The 23,773-nt window shown below is 37.5% G+C and overlaps 1 protein-coding gene across 18 annotated transcripts in view; it reads left to right on the top strand.

The window, feature by feature from the left end:
- syne1b (spectrin repeat containing, nuclear envelope 1b) overlaps positions 1 to 23,773 on the top strand; it is a 188,368-nt gene that overhangs the window by 22,906 nt on the left and 141,689 nt on the right. For 10 of the 18 annotated variants that reach the window (XM_067456126.1, XM_067456136.1, XM_067456135.1 and 7 more), the window contains exons 3-25: positions 2,361 to 2,456; positions 2,617 to 2,700; positions 4,269 to 4,361; positions 4,457 to 4,635; positions 4,770 to 4,966; positions 8,242 to 8,351; positions 8,587 to 8,634; positions 11,427 to 11,459; positions 11,659 to 11,766; positions 11,925 to 12,062; positions 13,642 to 13,806; positions 13,895 to 14,007; positions 15,562 to 15,730; positions 15,821 to 15,917; positions 16,615 to 16,635; positions 16,919 to 17,121; positions 17,216 to 17,380; positions 17,975 to 18,127; positions 19,349 to 19,492; positions 19,577 to 19,744; positions 22,535 to 22,693; positions 22,947 to 23,111; positions 23,241 to 23,375. In XM_067456126.1, the coding sequence (XP_067312227.1) occupies positions 2,361 to 2,456; positions 2,617 to 2,700; positions 4,269 to 4,361; positions 4,457 to 4,635; positions 4,770 to 4,966; positions 8,242 to 8,351; positions 8,587 to 8,634; positions 11,427 to 11,459; positions 11,659 to 11,766; positions 11,925 to 12,062; positions 13,642 to 13,806; positions 13,895 to 14,007; positions 15,562 to 15,730; positions 15,821 to 15,917; positions 16,615 to 16,635; positions 16,919 to 17,121; positions 17,216 to 17,380; positions 17,975 to 18,127; positions 19,349 to 19,492; positions 19,577 to 19,744; positions 22,535 to 22,693; positions 22,947 to 23,111; positions 23,241 to 23,375 (2,943 nt within the window). The remainder of the gene's footprint in view (positions 1 to 2,360; positions 2,457 to 2,616; positions 2,701 to 4,268; positions 4,362 to 4,456; positions 4,636 to 4,769; positions 4,967 to 8,241; positions 8,352 to 8,586; positions 8,635 to 11,426; positions 11,460 to 11,658; positions 11,767 to 11,924; positions 12,063 to 13,641; positions 13,807 to 13,894; positions 14,008 to 15,561; positions 15,731 to 15,820; positions 15,918 to 16,614; positions 16,636 to 16,918; positions 17,122 to 17,215; positions 17,381 to 17,974; positions 18,128 to 19,348; positions 19,493 to 19,576; positions 19,745 to 22,534; positions 22,694 to 22,946; positions 23,112 to 23,240; positions 23,376 to 23,773) is intronic. The other 8 variants (XM_067456142.1, XM_067456141.1, XM_067456127.1 and 5 more) reach the window with 5 other exon arrangements.

Raw genomic sequence — 23,773 nt, 5'->3', positions numbered from 1 at the left:
ATTGGTACACTACCGTTCAGAATTTGGGGCATGGTAAGATTTTTTTAATGTTTTTGAAAGCAGTCTCTTCTGCTCACCAGGGCCCAGATTTGCCAACAGCTTGCTCCAGCACAAACCTATCCTAGAAATCTAGACGCACCCTAGCGGCAGCAAATTTAATCTGCCCGCAAGTGTCGTCTAGGAACTCTCAATACCCTTCTGAGCTTTATTCCTCACAATCTGGACTGGCCAATCACATCGTGTATAGAGTCGTTGGGCGGGGCCATAATGACGACGGCCGAGTTGTGTTTGCGTGCTTCTAGTAAACACAGAAACTGGCGAACAGCAGTGGTCTTTCGAATTAGCTTTGACTGCGACTCTGGAAGACTTGGAGTTAAGCTTTTCTCTGAGAAAAGAAAAAAGAACGGCACTGAAGTCATTCTTAAAAAGGGAAGATGTGTTCGGAGTTTTGCCGACCGGATACGGCGAATGTTTAATCTGTCAGCGAGCTCTGCTTCACCTTCGTTGCTCTAGTTGGTGTAGCGCTATCCTATCGCGTGCAGAGGGAGTTTGAAAGACAACCGTTTATCCCGCCCCTCGGATTGAGCCCTGTCAATGGTGAGTTTCCAGACCAAACATCTTGATGTGGGTCTGGCTTGTCAGGCTAGCACAAACCTACTTTTGACATTAAAAATCTACTGTCAGGATTTACTGAAGACACTCAGTGATGAATTAGCTCTGAAAGGCGTGGACGGGGTTATTTTTACAACTGAGAGTAGCATACGCATTTGTAGGAGTTTCCCTTTCAGATGCAAAATTTATGGGCGGAGAGTATTTAAATGAATCAAAAAAGTTGATTTACTAAGGTTTGTGCTAGTCAGTATACTGGTATTTTCACCATTATTTACCACCCAAAAAAAGCAAGTCTTAAACCAGGCAGGCACTATTTTGCGCTGCTCTTCGTAGATTTGTTGGTCATTATGGAAATGATCCGACTGTGCCTGTGTTCTTTAATTTGAGTGTTGTCAGTATCACAGGCTGAACTCTCATGCTAATTTACACTGTTAATAAATCTGGCCCCAATACTGCATTTGTGTGATCAAAAATACAGTAAAAACTGTAATATTATTAAAAAGATAGTTCACCCAAAAATGAAAATTGGCTCATGATTTACTCTATCTCATGTCTGTTAGCCAGGCCATTTTTTTTAATATAACTCCGACTGTATTTGTCTGAAAGAAGAATGTCATTTACACCTAGGATGACCTGAGGGTGAGTAAATCATGGGCTAATTTTCATTTTTTTTGGTGAACTATCCCTTTAAATATGTGTATATTTTTCACATTTTATTTAATCTCTGTGTTGAAAAGCTGAATTTTCAGCATCATTACCCCAGTCTTCAGTGTCACATGATCCTTCAGAAATCATTCTAATATACCAATTTGCTGCTCAAGAATAATTTCTTATTATTATCAATTTTGAAAACAGTTGTGCTGCTTCATATTTTTGAATAAAAAGTTCAAAAGAATAGCATTTATTTGAAATGGAAATCTTTTGTAACATTATAAATGTTTTTTAATGTAATTTTTAATTTAGTACTTTTATCTTTTCTGAATAAATGTATCAATTCCTTGAAAAAATCTTACTGAACCCAAATGTTTAATCAGTATGTAAACTGAATAAATATAAAAAATAGTATTTATATTGCCCTTTTCTCTGCGATTCATTTCACTCAAAATCTTAGCTAGCCATCACCATGAAAAATAAATTTGCATGTGCTATTAAAAAATGTATTGTATTGTGTGTGTGTGTGTGTGTGTGTGTGTGTTTCAGTTTCATCTGCCTGCACAGCTTGTAGTTTCTGTCTTTGTGTGTGATCACAAGTTCGAATGCATGACATTTCTGGTTAAACAGTGATGTGAGAGCGAGAAATAAACAAGGAATGTGTATCAGAATTCATGGAGAGATAAAGAGAGACCCCTCATAAACTTATGTTTGAACATCACAAAATGAACCGAACACTTCTTCAATTGATCTGAGCTGCTATCCACATTCGTTTTATAGCTCTACACTATCAATCATTCATTCAGTTGCATCTATTTTTATTTCTCCTAAGGAATTTCAAGAGAAACATCTGTGACAACTGAGAATTTGTTATGTCTTGTGAATCCTGAGCTACTGTATGAAATGGCATCTTCTGAGCAATACTCTATTTCCTCTGGGAATGATGAAGGAATGACCTAAAAGCATTCATATGTATTTGTTCAGCAGATGATCTAAACCTACTTATAAAGTAGAATGAGAGCAAAAAGTATAAGAAATTATATCACAGTAGCACATTTGTTTTCAAAGAGTTTCCCATTCTATTTGTCTATTTCCAGCACAAACCTCCATATGAAGTCAACGACCTCTTTGAGGACATCAAGGATGGGGTGAAACTGCTGGCTCTGCTAGAGGTGCTGTCTGGACAGAGATTAGTAAGTGTTGCTATGATGCAATATCTGCAGATTATCCCTTTGTGAAACCTCTGCCCTGAGCACAGGAGCAGCTGGCGAGTATCAGCCTACAATGTCTGTTTAATGCCAAGATGACGGGCTCATTTCTGCTCCTGATAAACCTCTCTTATTTCCCTGCCAGCCATGCGAACAGGGCCGCCAAATCAAAAGGATCCACTGGGTGTCCAACATCGGCACAGCTCTTAAGTTCCTGGAGGGAAGGAAGGTAGGTGACCCTGTGAACACTCTGGTTATCTCATCCGTCTCATTTAACTGCTCATCTGTCTTAATTAAATGCTGATATTCCTCCCAACTGAGTCATTCCTGTTCTGCAGTACCTTTCAAACTCTGTCTTTTAAAAATGAATTAATTTCTATAAAATTATACAGCAGAAATATGCTCTGGAAATTGCCCAGGATGCTAAAGATAGCGAGGAACTGATAGCATTTTCCATCTTTTGAAATGTTGATGAGAAGATTTGTGTAATTTTATTAATCACGATAATTGTTTAAGAGTGACTCTAACCAACCAACACCACAAAACATCACAGAATCCATCAGATCCATTGTACAGTCAATCGATATTTTTATTTTTTAAAAATTATTTTTTGATGTTGGTAACATCTTCTCAAAATAAAAAAGTGAAATGATTTAAAATGTAAGACCATTTTCACTTCATTGTGATATAAGAAAAACTAATATGATTTCAATCTTTGAATTTTTGTTCATATTTTATCCAAAATATACCCTGCTGTTCAAAAGATTGGGGTCTAATATTTGTTAAATGTTTTTGCAAAGAGTCTCTTATGGTCACTAAGGCTGCATTAATTTAATAAAAAATACACTAAAAACATAAATATTGTTAAATTTATTTTTAGTATTTAAAATAACTGTTATGTGTTTAATTTGAATATATGTTAAAATGTATTTTACTCCTGTGATGCAAAGCTGAATGTTCAGCATCATTACTTCAGTGTCACGTAATCATTCAGAAATCAGTCTAATATGGGGATTTGCAGCTCAAGAAACTTTTATGATTATTACCAATGTTCAAAACAGTTGTGCTCTTTAATATTTTTGTGGAAACCGTGCTACATTTTTTTCCCCATTATTCTTTTTTGATGACTAAAAAGTTCAAAAGAGCAGCATTTATTTGAAATAGTCCCTAATCCTCAGTCATATCTGATGATTGAATATGTCCATATGTCCCAGTCTGGTATTTGTCATCATACTGTTTTCTTTACTGTGTCCTCTCTCTCGCCATGTCTCGTCTCAGTCTGTGTACCGAGGGTCTCCGGTCAGTACTTCTCCTAGTCACAGTTCTCACAAACACATGCTCTTGTTACGCATATCTGCATTTGATAATGCGTACCGTATGCAGTGAGCGTCTTCATTATTTACCGATCTCTGCTGTAGGTGCAACTGGCTGAAAGAGCTGCAATTGTTTTTAGAAAGCTTGTTTTTTTTTTCTACAGCATCTCTTATGATGTCCATGACTGGCTGACCATGGGCAAATTGCAGTTTTCTCGATTCACTCACATGTTCCTTATATTCTCAAGCATTCATATTGGCTTATTCCTCAACAAGTGAATAAGTCTGGCTGCTTGATTAAAGTCAAAAATATCAAAATGGACCCTATTTGCTTTCTTAATGCACGACCCTAGTTTTATTCTGCACGATTCATCAGCAGGCTTGTTTGCCTGACCTCAGATCTGTGGATTATATGTATATGTCACATTGATATCTTTAAATTATTTAGTCAGAGTTACTAACCTGATCAATATTTATTTTACAGATCAAACTAGTCAATATAAATGCCACGGACATCGCTGATGGACGCCCATCCATTGTCTTGGGGCTAATATGGACCATTATCCTCTATTTCCAGGTAATGTTTGACAATTACGATCGTAGGATCTGAAAAATTGTCATATGTTTATGTGTATCTGTATTTTAAGAGTCTGTCTTTGCAAACCTTTCCAGATTGAGGAGTTGACCAGTAATCTTCCAGCCCTTCAGGCTTTATCCAGCAGTGCATCTTCGGTGGACAGCATGGCCAGCTCAGAGACGGGCAGCCCACCCATGAAACGCAAGGTGGTCACCAAGTTTCAGGGCAACGCCAAAAGAGCCCTGCTCAGATGGGTCCAAAGCACAGCGACCAAGTATGTCATATTTCAGAATAAATACAAAGCAAATTGACCATTTGTAATGGATATGTCAACCAATGAGAACTGTGTATAAAAATAGGCCTGATTGTAAACAAGGCCCCTAATAAGTCATTGTTTCTTCTTGTAAGACGTCTTGGGATTGAAGTTAAAGACTTCGGTCCTAGTTGGCGCAGCGGTGTGGCCTTCCATTCGGTTATTTATGCCATTCGACCAGAGCTTGTGGACATGGATGCCGTGAAAAAAAGAAGTAATCGTGAGAACCTGGAAGAGGCGTTCAGTGTTGCGGAGAACGAGCTGGGAATACCCCGTTTACTAGATCCTGAAGGTAATGATACAACATATTTTTCTCCAGAATCTCTCCAATCTCTTCAACATTTTTCGACATGGTTCAATCGAAATACCATGTTTTTTAGACAATGGATAATGGTAATTAAAAAGAACACGCCAACTTTTGGGGGTTTTAGCTCATTGACCGCATCCCCCAGAGTAAGTAAAGTCCAGACATACCATTCTCATCTCCGTGTGTGCCATAACTCTGTCTGACGCACCCACCGCTATTCTAGCTTAATTCAGTACCGGTCAAAAGTTTGAAAATATTAAGGTTTTTTTTTAATATAAAAAAAAAATATGTCTGTCAATCTCAATTTAGATGATCAAAAATGCAGTAAAAACAGTAATACTGTACAATATTAATAAAATTTAAATTAACTGGTTTCTGCTGTAATATATTTTAAAATGTCATTTATTTCTGTGATGCAAAGCTGAATTTTCATCATTACTCTAGTCTTGTGTCACATGATCCTTCAGAAATTATTCTAATATGTTGATTTGCTACTCAAGAAACATTATTAATGTTAAACACAGTTCTGCTGCTTAGTATTTTTGTGAAAACTTTGGATTCTTTGATGAATAGAAAGTTCAATATAACTTTTTTATTACATTATACAACTTTTTGTTTATTAATTTAATAAATGTCTGTACTGTCTTTCTTTTGATACATTTAATGCGATGTACTAAAAATACTAAAACACTAGGAAGAAAGACCAAAACAACAATATTACTAAACATTTAACTGAAATTAAAATAAATAAATAAATAAATAAATAAATAAATAAAAATATTTAGAAATACTATGATACTTTTTCATTAATACTATAATGACACTGGATATATATCAACTTACTGTGATATACCATGAATGCTCCACCAATGCTAGTATTGTGTGGCTTATAATGTAGATTCAGTCAATGATCTGTTGTGCTGTTGATGAGCCACTCATTTGTTTTGAGTTTGATGTGAATAGACAGACACTGCATAATTATACTGGAGATCCGCCATCATCAGGACTCATTACAGACAGACGCTGTTATAGTTTCTTATATAGGTCATCATGCTGCTATTCAAGCATGACATCAGCCCTGATCAGATGCAGAGTAGCATGACATCATGATGTGATCTGGTAGAACCCCTTTGAAGAGGCTATAAAAAGCCTCACTTGGCTCTTCAGGACAGTGGATCCTCTAATATGACATGAAGTCTATGGAAGACCTGATGATTCACGTTGTGTGTTGAACCAGTGGGTTAGCTTTAAAATCAACGCAAGGACTAACACTGTTCTATATCAAGGGGGCATTTTTTTCTGTGTTTTACACAGTCACAATAGAAAATGCCATTTTTAACTAGATTTATTAGCCCAAAACAGTTTGTTGATTTTTTTTTCCAGTTTTGTTGAGTGCTTGAGGAAAGCCTTTTCTGAAAGATTATAACAACTTAAAAAGTCTTATGCAGTTTGTAGTTTGAATACTTGAGCAGATTTGATGTTTGAAAGTTCTTCCATTACTAAGCCATTGTTTTTCTGATTCTTGCAGTGTCCTAGGAACCTTCTCCTTCTGGGTGTTTTCTAGGGCATTGCAAGATTTGAGAAGTGATGGTTATATATTTCCCTTATTTGTATTTGCTTTCTTATTATTTCTTATTATTATTTGTACTACAACACATTTGTCTTTGGACTTTTTCTTTTTACACTTAGCAAAGGTTTAGGGTCGGTAAGTCTCTTTAGCTTACCAAGGCTGCATTTATTTAATTAAAGGGGTCATGAATTGAGAAATTGCACAGAAATTGCATTGACATTCTTCTGAAATTGCATTGACATTACATTTGACATTCTTCTGATTATGTATGTGTCTAACTAAACTTCCACGCTGTCACAGGCATTGTATTTGAGTTTGTACATTGTTGAGCCAGGGCTCTTAAATAGGGAAATACACGCGTACGTGTCTATGTGTGTGTGCTATGCACGGTTTCCGGTTATATCCACCAATCGGGCCGGCCAAGTAATAAAAAATTACATTCCAATTAATTGCAGGTGGATGAGAGAGAAATAATTCTGTTTGTTTTGTAATGACTGGGAAACCTAAGCTCATTATAATATGCAAAACTGTTTTCCAATCATTGCAGTGGGCGGTTACCTTTAAGTCTCCAGTGCGGCACACCCATAAAAACTGAGCATTCTATGAGAGAGACTCAAACCCAGTGTAGAAAATAGCCTATTACTTATTCATTAGGATGTTTTTGAATATAAAAACTACACAAACATCATAAGTTGACCTCAGACAACAGTATAAAAAAATAAAAAAGCCATGAGAAAATATTTTAAAATAATATATTATTACAATTTAAATAGCTGTTTTCAGTTGAATCGCAATAGGGCTGTCAATCGCAATTAATCGTATCCAAAATAAAATATTGTGTTTACATAATATATGTGTGTACTGTATAATTATTATGTGTATATAAATATACACACATGCACACATGCACACATCTATTTAAGAATTAAAAAAACAAATGATATATATTAAAAAATATTTCTATATAATATACATTATATAAATATATACAGTATATACAGTACATGCAAATATTTCTTACATTTTTCTTGTAAATGTATGTGTGTGTATTCAGATATACATAATATTTATACACAGTACACACATTTATTATTTAAGCAAAAACGTTTATTTTGGATGCGATTTAATTGAAATTAATCGTTTGACAGCCCTTAATTGTTTATTTTTTTATTTTGCCTGTGTTCAAAGCTGAATTTCAGCATCATTACCCTTCAGTGTCACAAGATCCTTCAGAAATCATTCTAACTGTCATGTTTTTTCAGAATTATTTGATTATATACTGTAATATATAATTTTGAAATATAAATCTTTTGTAATATTACATGTTTTTACTGTCACTATTGATACATTTAATACATCCTTAGTGAATAAAATAACACATTTCTTTAAAATCTTTAAAATCCCCAAATCAAACCAACCCCAATCTTTTGAACGGTAATGTATATATATTTTTTAATGATATTTTTTCATTAACTTATGTACATCGGCACTATTTTTAGTTTTGCAAGCTGCAAATCTTCTAACAATACCAGTCTACATTACAAATTTACATTTGATGTGCCAGTAAAGTGCAGTAAAACTGAAACTAGGTGCATGCACGCATGGATAGATAATTATCACAATGGTAATACCGCAACCATTTCCCCTTGAGGGGTTCAAACCTCTAGCTTTGTGTTTGCTTTTCTTGCAGATGTGGATGTGGATAAGCCTGATGAGAAATCCATAATGACGTATGTAGCTCAGTTCCTGAAGCACTACCCAGATCCCCACCAGTCCGAGACAGATGGACAGCAAGAGGAGGTACGATTTAGTGCTTATGCACATGTACGAGCTAAAAATACTCTAGCCGCTTGCTGTTGTTATTTAATGCAGTCACTGCTGTAGTGCTTGCTCATTATTCACTAACCATTTACTGTCCATCACAATGTGGAATCCATTCAAGGAGTATTTTACTCTAGCTTCACACCCATAATGCATTGCTCAGTGTGCTCACTCTGTCTCTCTGTCTGTGTCACTCACCCGTGCGCATTTGTAGCTGGTTCGTTCCATTCCTACATTCGCGCTCTCTATCCCAGCTCTACAGGTAAGAATCGATTTTGTCTCACCTGCATGAGGTTCATTTAGTGTATGGGACATTCTCAAGAAATGATGCCATATGTGTTATTAAAATACAGGAAACATGATTACAACTCTACCACAAAGGTATTACATTGCAAGAGTTTAAATACTAATAATTTGAAATAGATAATTGAGTGAATTAGTATAATTTTGCATGTGAAAAAAAAAATCACATTACAGTGTGCCTTGCCCTACAGAAAAACCACATCAATTTCACATGTGCAAAAACACATGTGGTCACATGCATACTTTTCTCCTGGGAGACGGGGTTTTGGATCAGTTCCCATGTGAAATCCACGTGATCACATTTGGAAAACATGGAAAATGATTTTGTTTTTTCTGTAAGGGTGATTAATCACACATTATAACTAGGAATAAAATTAATATCTCATGAAATGCCTCTCAAAACATGCTTTTTGGTAACCCTCTAAATTGTAAGGGTTGATTTAATCAAAGTTCAATGCACAAAAATCTAATAATGGCACCAATTCAGTATTCTGGTGCTTTTTCTGTAAAACCCTGAAATTATATGTATATACATCAGCAGTATCACATGAGCAGCCCAAATGGCTGAGATGAAGTGATGGAGCTCGCATCTGTGAAAGCTTTTAAACAAATTGTAGAACAGGCGCTATGTTTATATATTAGTCACATATTTGAGGTCTAAATAACTACATTATCGCCTAAAAAACTCAAAATTGCATTCTGTGACACAATAACAGTAGTATTTGTAAAACTATGGAGGTTTGCTCATCCGCTATGACACTCTCTGCGAGAAATGTTGCAATTGGCGTGATACAAACTGTGTAACGGTTAGAGTGATGTTACTGAGAGAATATCACACGGATGTTCTCTGATAGGAATGCAAAATCAACTGATAGTTATTGATAATTAGACACAAACCTTTAAATATTTAATCGTGTTTGCTCCCATTTATTTTTGATCACAGTGCTTTGGTACACAACTTATTGGCTGCAACCCTTTAGTCCAAAAGTGTGGGCATTTGGAGAAATATGTATTCACACGTTTACCTCATATTTCTTTAGAGAGATTTGAAAGGTTTCAGTCAATCCCATGTCAATCTTTAGTACCTATAGAGTAGAACTGTATCCTTCATATCTCCTCAAAAAAGAAAGATATGCTGTACAGAGTCTTTCTGGAAAAAAACGAGCGGCTGGAGGCGTATAGTGTGGACGGTGCTAAAGAATGATAAGCACACGCAGCTTTTGCGTTGAGAGCATCTTAAAGCTCTGACATCCTTAAACGTGTACCTTATATATGTACTTAGCAGCTTGTCATGCTTGTGAGTTTTACAACATTTGTGTTTGTTTACTCATGGTTTATGAGGACATAATTTGGTTTATGGACTATTGTATATGATTTAATGTTAGCAGTAGCAAGCAGAACGGCTTTACACGTCAGACTAGTGCGTGTTTACATAGAAAACAATGGAATAGTAGCACATTTGAATGAACGAGTCGATAGCTTACAACACACAGACATTTGAAGTAGTTTTAATCACCGCCTGCTTCCAACACACGACCTTGAACCTTAATTGCTAGAACCGCTCCATCTTTTAGCATTAGACGAGCTACAAATCCGGAGTTGAACTGGTCCTTGTTTATAAACCATCGTCGCCGAAATGCAGGGACAAACAAAAACACTTTCACAACTCTGTTGCTGCTCTGGGAAAACAAACTCCACCCACTGTCCCATTAACACTGGGTTCTTTAGGAAGCTGTGCAGGGTTGTCTTGCCCTGACAACCAAAAACACACTTCTTTGGTGACATTGTGGATTTCGTGAAAGTCCTGTGACTGCAGCACAGCAGCCGGCTTCCCTAAAGTTTGCTCTCTCCAGTTCCAGCTCCAGTCCTTCCAGGAGAAGATCCCGTACGGCCCGTACAAGGACATTCTGCCATATCTAACGTCAGATAGACCCATACTCAAAAAAAAAAAACGTTCTGAAACTTGTGCGAATCTGGAAGGAGTAATTTTGGCACAGAAATACTTCATCAAACGTCCAACTTTTTTTTGGGTGAAACTTTGTCCATGTTTAGGATGGGAATCGAAGTCTTTAACCGTGTAAAAAGCTCAGTATGCAGCATTTCACCCCCCTTTAATGACGATCCATCAGTCAGTATTGCGCGATAATACTTCCCACCTTACGGTGACCCTAAACTTCTGCATTCTGTCTCATAATACATTTATGCATTATTATATAATATCTACATAAGGTCACAATAGAGTTTTGAGCAGAAACATCTGTATTAATCTCATACTGTCACTCTAAAATAGATTAATGGTGCACGATGACTTTCTGAAAAACTCTGATTGATTGAGGCTCATATCCCCAGATATGTCACTTCTTCAAAATATTATTCGATCAAAATATTATTTTTATAGGAAGAAATAATTATATTGGATTGAAAGTGCTTGATTATAAAATTTTAATATGAATCAAATTAAAACAAATTATTAATTTTTAATTTGATTATTAAGAAATTCAATATAATCTTTCATGATGAACAAGTTTAACATAACACTAGACTGAATTAAATGACCAAATACTTTCATTGTCATGTTATGATATGAGTAGGAGACATGATGTAACCCACTAATGGCAGCATTTCCTGAGAATGGCCTTTCTGCAGTGGATGCTCTCTGCTTGTTTCCTCTCTTTCTCTGGCTTTTATCTTGCTAATGTCTTGACTATGTTGTGTTTGCATCTCTTGATGTGCCTTTGCTCTCCTGGACAGTATGATCCACAAGATATTGAGCTAATGCTTGAGGTATGTGGTTATTAATAAATAGGGTCATAATAAGCTCTGTATTGTGTGTAACAAAATGCAAAATAGTTGAAGATCTTCACTCTTCTTTGGGATTGCACACTGCTGTGTTACTTGCTGTGGGTCTTTTTTATTAGGTGTCTTGCTGAAGACCTGCTAAACAAGTGATAAATCGTTGTTTCTTTCTGTCTGATGTGCACAGAGAGAGGAACGCAAGGTGCTGAGGGAGGTGAAGATCTGGCTGGATCAGCTTGAAAGAGATATTCTGCGAGCACAGGGATCTGAAGAGAGTCTCACCGACAAATATCAGGTAAAGCTGACAGTTTTGAATGAATCTGGCTGTTTTTGCTGTGTTTAGAACCTCTACATGTAAATAAGCTCTATAATGATTGGCTTAACTCTTTGCATCTGTGAGTCTGCTGTCAATTCAGATGAATTTAGCCCCATCCTTCTTTTTTTTGGCTACAGGCCTTTAAGAGCTTTCGTGTGCAGTACGAGATGAGAAAGAAACAGATCGAGTCTCTCCTGCAGCCGGTACACAGGGACGGCAAAATGTCAGTGGATCAGGCTGTGGTCAAACAGTCCTGGGATCAGGTGTCTGTCAGGGTATGTGCTTCGCCAAATGTAATTAAAGACACTAATTTTTTTTATTTCTGTCATCATTTACTCAACTTTAATGGAATGCAAAAGGAGATGTTTAGCATAACATTCATGCCACTTTTTATTCAATGAAAACTGATCGGCACAGAAACTGTTGTACACCAAAAATGACAGAAAAAGCCCCATAAAAGTTGTCAGAAGTTGTACACTGGCTTTGTATGAGGACTGATTCACTTACAAACCCTATTCCAAAAAAGTTGGGACACTGTACATTTATGAATAAAAAAGAATGCAATGCAATAATTTACAAATCTCATTAAAAATATTTTTTTCACAATAGAATATAGATTACAATCAAATGTTGAAAGTAAGACATTTTGAAATGTCATGCCAAATATTGGCTCATTTTGGATTTCATGAGAGCTACACATTCCAAAAAAAGTTGGGACAGGTAGCAATCAGAGGCCGAAAAATGTAAATGTACATATAAGGAACAGCTGGAGGACCAATTTGCAACTTATTAGGTCAATTGGCAACATGATTGGGTATAAAAAAAGCCTCTCAGAGTGGCAGTGTCTCTCAGAAGTCAAGATGGGCAGAGGATCACCAATTCCCCCAATGCTACGGTGAAAAATAGTAGAGCAATATCAGAAAGAAGTTTCTTAGAGAAAAATTGCAGAGTTAAAAGTTATCTCAGTAAAATATCCAAAAACCACTTAGGCCAGTGTTATATCTTTTGTTCATTTAAGTACTTTCAATATCCCAAATTTTTCCAACTATTTGTAAATCGTGAGAAAATCGCTATTTTAACATCATAACATAGTTTTCAACACACTAAGATGTTAATAATATGATAAACAGAGCTGCGCTACCTCATTCTCATAGCCGGAGAAGTGGAAGTGGTACCAGCGACTGTGGCATAATAAAACTCGCAAACTATGTTCAACCGCTCCAGCGGCCTTGCTCAGCTCCACAACACTGGGCCTGCTCTGCTTCATACTACAGTAACGTTAATAATCGCATCCATGAACATGATTTCTGCCAGAGTCCTTTCCCGATTCTTTCCCACCTGCTGTGAGGGGAAGACCACATGTCCCAAGATTCTGAGCCCAAACTTGGCATCATCAAACTACGCCTTTGTTAGGCGACCTCTAGCGGACGGAAAAGTTACATAGTGCACCTTTAATTTCTAAAGGCAAATTAATGCTTTAACGTAAGCTAGAAATTGTAAATATTCACCATTATATACTTTTTGTACATAAATTCACTGTTACGCTGATAATGTCTAAAAAAATAGTTTTTGTTGCTGCTGTGATAATAAATGAGTGTGCACTTGCCGAGTTGTCATTAGCTGTAATGAAGTGTGAATTGGAGCGTACACCATGGATACGGGGGTTCATTACTGAGGAAAGAGGACAGACACACAGAGACGGTTTTGTTTAAAGGAACAGAGAAGTCCATAGAGTGGAAACAGCAATCTGGCCAGACACTTGACGGCTTCAAGGGTCCTCACAAACAGTGAGCAGCATTTAAAAAACAGTTCTCTCCTTTTGATATTTGTGATGCATGTTTGTGGTTTGTGCAGCTCTTAGACTGGCACATCCATCTGGACAAGTCTTTGCCGGGCCCTCTGGGAGTGATCGGAGCCTGGCTGCATCGGGCAGAACTTTCCCTGAGAGAGGACGTACCGATTCAACAGGCCCACGAAGAGACGGCCAACATCATACACAGAAAACTGGAACAGCACAAGGTAGGTGCAAGAACTTATTGTTCATTCTTGAGGGACTTGCTCCGATCACTGTGCTCCTAAAATTAGAAATGGTGTGCTTTCTGTGCAGGAGGTGATGAAGAATTTGGAGGGGCACAGACAGACATTTCAACAGATTCACAGAGACCGATCAGTAAACGGCGTCCCGGTTCCACCGGAGCAGCTTCAGGACATGGCAGAAAGGTCAACCCTGATGACTTTAGGTTTCACTGTTTATAGGCAACATGAAAGCACATTATGCAATATATTTTTTGAGTGAAAGTGTAAGACTTTCATTGGGAGTTTTAAACTGAATGGATGACAAACGGACAAAACAATCTCATAAACTTATAACAAAAGAGGGATCTTAGCCATATTTACTGTATAGCCCAGAACATCAAACATACTTTGACTTGAGCCATCTAGCAACCACCCAGAACAACTACCTAGAACGCCCCTAACGCATTTGCGACTGAAAATAGATGTGTGCGAACTGTGAAATGTTTTTTTGGAGCATGTGTGTGTAAATAAAAAAATCCTCACGGATCAGTTTTTTTAGATTTTCTCATAAAAAGTCTTCAATACCTTAAATGGTATAACAAGCGTCTTAATGATCATTTAAAGGGTTAGTTCACCCAAAAATGTTAATTATTTCATTAACTCCTCACCCTCATGTCGTTGGACACCCGTAAGACCTTCGTTCATCTTCGGAACACAAATGAAGATATTTTTGTTGAAAGCTGACGGCTGAGAAAGGCTTCAGAAAGGCCTCCATTGGCATTCAGTACATTCCCACTGACCCACTCACAAGACCCATAAAGGCACTAAAGACGTCGATACAAAGTCCATCTCACTACAGTGGCTGTACAATAATTTTATGAAGCGACGAGAATAGTTTTTGTGCGCAAAAAAAATCTTAATCCGCCAAGTTATTGTCTTCCGTGTAGGTCTCTGACGTGAACTCACGTGATAGCGGCGCTCCTCCTCTTCCGGGTCATGTATCTGAACGGCGGAGCTGCGTCATATTCTTGCACATGCGTCGAGTTCACGTCAGTAACTTGGTGGATAAAGTCGTTATTTTGATTTTTGTGCGCACAATAACTATTTTCGTCGCATTGTAACATTATTGTTGGTGGTGGTTGAGGAGATTCCCTCTTCTATGTAAAGCGCTTTGAGTGCCTAGAAAAGCAATATATAAATGTAATGAATTATTATAATTATTATATTGTACAGCCACTGTAGTGAGATGGACTTTGTATCGACGTCTTTAGTGCCTTTATGGGTCTTGTGAGTGGGTCAGTGGGAATGTACTGAATGCCAATGGAGGCCTTTCTGGAGCCTTTCTCCGCCATCAGCTTTCAACAAAAATATCTTCATTTGTGTTCCGAAGATGAACGAAGGTCTTACGGGTGTCCAACGACATGAGGGTGAGTAATTAATGAAATTATTTTCAGTTTTGGGTGAACTAACCCTTTAAGGAGTCATATTTTGGGGATGTAAAAACATATTACAACCACATATTACCCCTAGTAACCAAAAGCAATGTGCTTACAAATGGTTACATTGACATCAATTAAATTATTTTCAGAAATGAAGAATGTAACAAACTAATAATGAATGATGCACAACAAGACCAGCAACATTTATTAATACATATTTTTTTGTTTCATGTTGAGTTTAAATACTATAAGTACAGGAAATAAGGTCTTAAATCCTATCGATAACTGCTATATTTACTGCTATTTCATGTTTTCACAGGTTTAATTTTGTGTCCACATCATCTCACGTCCATCTTATTAAATTTGAATTCTGGGAGATGAAGTATCGTCTCATGGCTTTTCTTATGCTGGCGGAGTCAAAGCTCAAATCGTGGATCATTAAATACGGCCGACGGGACTCAGTGGAGCTTCTTCTACAAAATTATATTGTACGTCCTCCAGCATTCTTAATAAACTCTTTTAAATCTGCTTTATGAGAAAAGATTCAGCTGACGTATCACGTCCTCATTTGCACACAGGCGTTCATTGAAGGCCACAAGTTCTTTGAGCAATATGAAACCACGTTTCGGACTCTGAAACAAGCTGCAGACACTTACTTGAAATCTGGGACTTCAGGTAAGACTGATTTCCCTTTCATCAGTTTTCCCCTGAGGCTAGAGATTCATGCAGCCTTTTATAATCATTCCCTGGCAGCGATTCTGAACTCTGGCAGCCAAAATGAGCCTCTTTCCTTTGTGATCAGGCAGCCTCATTCTGTCAAGTGTCCTTGAAACCATCAATACAGTGGTGAAACAAGTGCTCTGGACTAATAATTATTTCTCACTTAAAATTACACTTGACTCCCATTTGCCACAAATTAATGTTCTGGTCATATTTCACAGCAAAATCAAGAAAAAAAAACTAAGCCTGTTTTTAGACCCATTACAGTTTTCTTGCAATGTCACATTATTTTCAGCATAAGAGACTTATTTTAAACATAAAATCTTACTGCTCTCAAGTAGATTAATCACATCCAGCATAAAAGTTTAAATAAAATAAATATAATAAATGTGGACACACACACACACACACACACACACACACACACACACACACACACACACACATTTTGCATTATGAGAATGTTAACTGTTAAAAAACTATTTAAATATATTTTTAATTTATAATAAATATGCTTTCTTATTTTTATTCTTTTGAAAATGGCAAGAAACAGGACCTGGACATGTTTGCTACAGTTTCAAAAACATATTAATTTGAATATGATGATAGCGTGTAAGGTGTAGTAATGTGGCTTAACTATTTCATATTGCAGGGTGTGAAATCATCAAGAGAGGTGAGTTTAGAGGAGCCAGAGTACGCCGTAACATAGTGACCCTTTAGATAATCTGCTTGATCTAGCTTGACTGTGCACAAGTGTTTAACCTCACATTACAGTGATTTGACTTCTAATAACACCTGCTAGCAGTTCACTTACTTTAGCTGATGTTTTAATCTGCAACAGTTCACACCTTCTTGACTCTAGGGATTGATTTGCACTTCATGTGCACCTCAAAATCAGATTCATAAATGTATTTGTTTTAAATTGCTTTTTTATTCATAATGCGATTTTCATTCAGCTGAAGAGGTAGAAGGGGTGAATAAGTTCCTGAGCGACGCAACGGCGCAATGGAAGAACCTGTCAGTGGAGGTGCGCAGCGTCCGCAGCATGCTGGAGGAAGTGATCTGCAACTGGGAGAAGTACAGCAGCACAGTGGCCAGCCTACAAGCCTGGCTGGAGGACGCAGAGAAGATGCTCAACCAGTCAGAGAGCGACAAGCGGGTGCGTCGTCAAAGTTTGTGATTTTCAGTTGAAATGCGTAGGGATAAACGGCAATCAGCTACTGCGTATTTAAACAGTGTGAATTCGTCTTTAGGAGTTTTTCCGCAATCTTCCGCACTGGATTCAGCAGCACATGGACATGAACGATGCTGGAAACTTCCTGATTGAGACATGCGATGAGACCGTGTCCCGAGAACTCAAACAGCAGTTGCTCCTTCTCAACGGCAGATGGAGAGAGCTGTTTGTCAAAGTCAAACATGTAAGAAGAGTGGCGTCACATTTAAGGTTTTCTTATCATAAAGGGATCATATGCTACACTGCACGTCAAGCATTTTTTTATGTGATTCAAGTCATGGTTCCTTACACCAAAAACAATTTTTACTGACAGTCATCACACTACAAAAACATGATTTTCTTACTTAGCATTTTTGTCTTGTTTCTAGTCCAAACATCTAAAAATTCTTAAAACAAGAAGTATTTACTAGACAAGCAAAAGTAATTGTCTTGTTTTGGGAAAAAATAACTCAAAATTAAGATAATTTTTGCTTAAAATAAGCAAAATAATCTGCCAGTGGGGTAAGCAAAATAATCTTAAAACCACATTATTTTACGTACCCCACTGGCAGATTATTTTGCTTATTTTAAGCAAAAATTATCTTAATTTTGAGTTATTTTTCCCCAAAACAAGACAATAATTTTCACTTGTTAGATATTTAGACTAGAAACAAGATGAAATACTAAGTAAGAAATGCATTTTTTGCAGTGCACTGACCGTCTGTTGCTTCTGCACCTTTTAAGAAATAATGTTCATGTTGGTGTGAACATAATTCTGATGACATATATATTTTCTTAGTATGCCAGAGCAGATGAAGTGGACAAACTGAGGAAGGATTATGACGATGGGATTGACGCTTTAAAAGATTTTATCGACACGGCCAATGAGAGGATGAACACTCCAGTTCAAGTCTCGTTTCTGAACATACGGACATATCTACAAGATGTTGAGGTAATCAGAGTTCACAAAGCTTAATAACTGGCTCTCTGAAATACTTGATTCTGATTGGGCAATTACAGCATAAACCCCTTTAAAGTGATTTTTAAAAAATACAGTAAAACAGTAATATTGTGAAATAGTTTAATATAATTAAAAATTAAATCTGTGATGCAAAACTGGAACAAAAATGATTTAAATTCTATCAATAATTACTTACCTTAATGTCGTTCGACACCCATAAGGCCTCCGTTCATCTTCAGAACACAAATGAAGATATTTTTGTTGAAATCCGATGGCTCAGAAAGGCCTTCATTGACACCAGTGTCATTGACCCATAAAGGCACTAAAGACGTTGTTACAAAGCCCATCTCACTGCAGTGGCTCTACAATCATTTTATGAAGCGATGAGAATAGTTTTTGTGCGCCAAAAAATCTAAATAACGACTTATAAAAGTTTTGAACGGTTATGAATCAGTGTATCGATACATGATTCGGACCGCGTGTCAAACTGCCAAACTGCTGAAATCACGTGACATTGGCAATCCGAATCATGAATCGATACGCTGATTCATAACCGTTCAAAACTTTGTTTTGAAATCGGCCCATCAATATATAAGTCGTTATTTAGTTTTTTTTGCGCACAAAATTTATTCTCGTCTTTCTTTATAAAATGATTGTAGAGTGGCTGTAGTGAGATGGACTTTGTAATGACATCTTTAGTGCCTTTATGGGTCTTGAGAGAGGAAATGACATTGGTGTCAATGGAGGCCTTTCTGAGCCATCGGATTTCAACACAAATATCTTCATTTGTGTTTCGAAGATGAACGGAGGTCTTATGGGTGTTGAACGACATTACGGTGAGTAATTCATGACTGAATTTTCATTTTTGGGTGAACTAACCCTTTAAGATTTCAGTGTCACATGATCCTTCAGAAATCATTTTTATATGAAACATTTATTATTATTATTATCAATGTTGAAAACAGTGCTGTTTAATATATTAATGGATACTTTGATTCTCTGATAAATAGTTCACAAAATCATTTTTTTTGTAACAGTGTAAAATTGAAAATCCTTCCTGAATAAAAAAAAAAAAATCTTACTAGCTCACACTTTTGAATGGTAGTGCACGTAGTACATACATTTTATGCAGTTTATATTACAAGAATGATGATGTTTACTGCAGTGTCATTGGAGCTAGAGATTATATAAATATCAACTCATTTCTCGTAGGACATCAAGCACAAAGTGCCATCCATGGAGGCGGCGTACAAGACGGCCACACGCAATGCACAGCAGCTGACCAAAGACATCACAGAGGAGGAGACTGCACAGATGCTGACTTCCATGGCAACCCTCAAGGATGAGCTCAGCAAGGTGTCTGCCCTGTATTCCCCCCATGATCTGCCAAATTAGACCATAATCACACCGTCTCACATTATACCTCAATGTCTGGTTCAGATAAGAGAGAGAAGTCTGCCCCTGCTGAGGGACTCCCAGGCCATGCTGCCTCCATTAGAGGAGATGGAGAAACACATCACCGGGTTCTACCAGTCGCTGGAGAAGGCTAGCCGCATCACTTCCTCCCGGGACTCCGAGGCTCCAGGAGACTTCAAGCAGAAGTGTCAGGTGACTAAAGGACTGTGGGTTGCACTCAAGGGTGGGGTCACACCAAACTTATAGGGTTATGAGACTGTTTGCACCACTTTTAAGGCCTGTTCGCACTTAAAAAACATACTTTTCAATACTGAAAAATAGCAGTTATTATAGTCAGTGATGCCAGTAACTTAGTTACTTAAGCCCCTTTCACACTGCGATTCCGGCAAATACACGGATAATGCGACCCGGCATTTGTTCCCGGGCTGCTAGATTTGGTCCATTCACACAGCCAGCAAAATACCGTAATATGTGCGCTTTCACACACAACCCGTAACGGTCCCGGAACGAGTTGACACATGACATCCTATTGTGACGTATAACTGCGAGCGATCTCAGCTTCAGCGCGGATAGTAAGGAGCTCCGTGGTCGCGACTTGTGTCCAGTAGGGGTGCCCCCGACTAAGGATTTACACATTCGAATCAGAATTTTCGAATCTCTCTATGGTCGACCAAAAGTCGAATCATCTATGTGTGTGTGAACCATAGACTGGAAAAAAATAAACGGTATAAACGGGTTGGGAAAGGCAGGACACCAGTCAGCAGGAGGCTAAGACTATTTTTATTTTACTTTACACACGGCACACAGCCACCACTTTTAATAAAGTGATCAAAACTAGGCTACACTACATTCGTAAATGAACCGTTCTCTCATAACATTTAAAAGCCACGCTCGAAACACAGAACATCACACAAATATATAAAAGAACATTTTGATAAATAAACCTAAAAAAATACCTGCCTAGAGAGGAAAAGAACACTTTGAGTGTGTTTATATGCGCGTTCTTAAGCCGATTGTGCCTGAAGGGGGTCGCACACCGGACTGAAGCTCAGCGCCGTGTCTCAGGTAACATTATCTCACACCAGGCAGACGTGAACATTATATACGCGCGAGCTCAATTTTGAATCGACTTCTGACAGAAGAGCTGCACGGTGAGTGTATCTTGTAGTACAGGGTGAAATCAGCACGTACATTCACGATTTGAGGGAAATATAACGTTACATTTAATCACCACGGACAGGCGTGGAATGCCGCCGTTGGTGTATATGTGTTCGAATTTTAAAGGCGCGGTGCGTCCGGTCCGAGCTCAGTGTCCTTAAAGGGGCGATCGCTCAGCGCCGCGACACGTCTTTATAACACTAATATTGAGCATACCCATATTGCCAAAATGGTATGATCCTCGTTTCATAACACCCACGAAGATTCGACCATGAGATCAGTGGTCGAATCCGCACCTGCATATCGACGAATCGAATCTTCGACTATTAGGGGTCACCCCTAGTGTCCAGTTTGCGCACATTTCTGCTTGTTTAATTTTAGTTTCTTTTGTATACGAACACTCTCTGCGTTTAAAACACCCACTAGCTCTTCTGGCACTGCAGGGTTGTATTATTGAAAAAACAAGCTCTAGGAGTCGCACGATAACTACGTACACGTTGCGGCATTAGTTTTGGCTTTTGTTCACACAGCGCTCGTCCTGGGTCGAATCCCGCAATGTTACTAGGTCCCCGACCCAGGTTCAATTCGGTAATCAATTCCGGGACGTGGTTGCTTTCACACAGAAGGCGACCCGGCAATGTTCCTGGAATATTGCGGGTCGGACGTGCAGTGTGAAAGGGGCTTTAGTAACGCGTTACTCTAATCTGACTACGTTTTTCCAGTAGCGAGTAATCTGACGCGTTACTATTTCCAAAACAGTAATCAGATTAAAGCAATTTATCCAAATCACTGTGAGTTTCTATTTTAGTTATTGTCTTTAGCGAAAAATAAAAAATATATATTTTTGCTTTCTTCTTGCATTTTGGGGAAAGTATTTTTTTTTTTAATTTCAACTTAAAATGTCAGGAGATACTGACGTTACTGTTAAAAATGCTCTTCCAATAAAGTGAGTGTTGGCAAAAACACTTGTCATTTCTAAGTTGAGGCGGCAGGGGTGTTGTTGGCAACTGCTGAATGTAACTAATAAAGTAACTTTCAAAATCAAGTAATCTGTAAATTAACTAAGTTACTTTTTAAAAGAGTAATCAGTAATCAGATTACTTTTTCAAAGTAACTGTGGCAACACTAATTATAGTTAACTGAAACTAAAACCATAAATAAACATTTTTGTTACTCTAAATAAGATAAACGTTAGCTGAAATATAATAAAATCTAAAAAAGGTAGCTTCTTCATTTCTCATTTAGTTTAGCTTGATGAACTAAAATAACTAAACTTGAAATAAAAAATAAATAAAAACAATATAGACATTGTGGCCAGAGAGAAGGAAGTCTGGGCGTCTCTGCTTAGACTGTTGCCCCCGCGACCCGGCCCCGGATAAGCGGAAAATGATGGATGGATGGATGGAATATAGACATTAAAAAATGAAAACAATTTAAATGACAAAAACACAACACAATTACTTTAAAATGAAATAAAAAATAAAATAATAATGTATTATATTAATAAAAACAGTTTACTAATGAGTTGCATGTTATTATTAAATATAATTCAATGTGTTAATAAAAAACATATGTTAATAAAATATGTATATAAATGTATAAAAATTGTAGCATCTCAATTAAACTAAAATGACTCTAAAATGATACATTGACTTTCAAGTCAAACACTTTTAAGAGTCCAACTTTTTTAGAGAACAAAGAATTGTTCATTACATAATTTTGGCTCTAAAATTGTTGACAGGTTTTAATAATATATATATTATTAATATATTAAAATGTATTAATTCTGCCTCTTTATATTTTCTCTGTTTATACAATTAACAGGAGCTGGTGACCTATCAGCAGAGCTGTAAAAAGTGTCTGTCGGTGATTGATAAAAACCATCAGGTCATTCTGAAATCATTGGACACCAGTAAGAACCTAAAACACCTGGACACGTCACTGCTAGAGAGGAGGATCACCGAGCTTCAGGCCTCTTCACAGGTGGGAACTGCACCGATGGATGAAGAACATCATGTCTTACACACAGGAATGACTATTGATTGCAAACTTCGGTAGTTTGGCAAATCTGAGCATAGTTTGAGATCTCTTTTATTGCAGCATTTTACTTTGAACGAAAACCTGAGGATCAGGTTAATTAGGCAAAAGTCATACATTTAATCTAATTTATGTCTCTGAGAAACAATTGATGTTTCTGCTGTGTCTACATGTGTTTTGTTTGTTTTATCTGAAAAAGGGCATGGTAAAAGAAACCACAGAATGGAAGAGACACGTGGAGGCGAACAGCAGCCTGATGAAGAGATTCGAAGAGTCTCGTGTGGAGCTGGAGAAGGTTCTGAAAATAGCTCGCAGCTCTATGACTGAGAGAGGAAACCCGGAGGACCTTCTGAAAAAGCACACTGTGAGAACTCAAACCCAACAGTCTATTCTAGTGCTCGGCAAATAGGCCGAGAGCAGAGTTTGAAGGAAATGAGTAGAGAGATTTTAAAGCTGACATGATTTCATAGAGTTTCTATTGAATGCCCTGCAGGAGTTCTTTGGGCAGCTGGATCAGAGAATCCTCAATGCGTTTCTCAAAGCCTGTGATGAGCTCACAGATATTCTACCAGAGCAAGAACAGCAGAATCTACAGGAAACAGTCAGAAAACTGCACAAACAGTGGAAGGTTAGAGAGCGCTTCCATCTTCTCACAGTCTCATCTTACCAAAACAACCCTCTGTCTGTCTGTCTGTCTGTCTGTCTGTCTGTCTGTCTGTCTGTCTGTCTGTCTGTCTGTATGTCTGTTTGTTTGAGTGTCTGTCTGTCTGTCTGTCTGTCTGTTTGTTTGACTGTCTGTCTGTCTGTCTGTCTGTCTGTCTGTCTGTCTGTTTGTTTGACTGTCTGTCTGTCTGTCTGTATGTTTGTTTGTTTGACTGACTGTCTGTCTGTATGTCTGTTTGTTTGACTGTCTGTCTGTCTGTCTGTCTGTCTGTCTGTATGTCTGTTTGTTTGTTTGTTTGACTGTCTGTCTGTATGTTTGTTTGACTGTCTGTCTGTCTGTATGTCTGTTTGTTTGACTGTCTG

Source organism: Pseudorasbora parva, chromosome 10 (genome assembly GCF_024679245.1).
Source record: "Pseudorasbora parva isolate DD20220531a chromosome 10, ASM2467924v1, whole genome shotgun sequence".
Lineage (NCBI taxonomy): Eukaryota > Metazoa > Chordata > Actinopteri > Cypriniformes > Gobionidae > Pseudorasbora > Pseudorasbora parva.
This window is presented reverse-complemented; position numbering and strand designations above follow the sequence as displayed.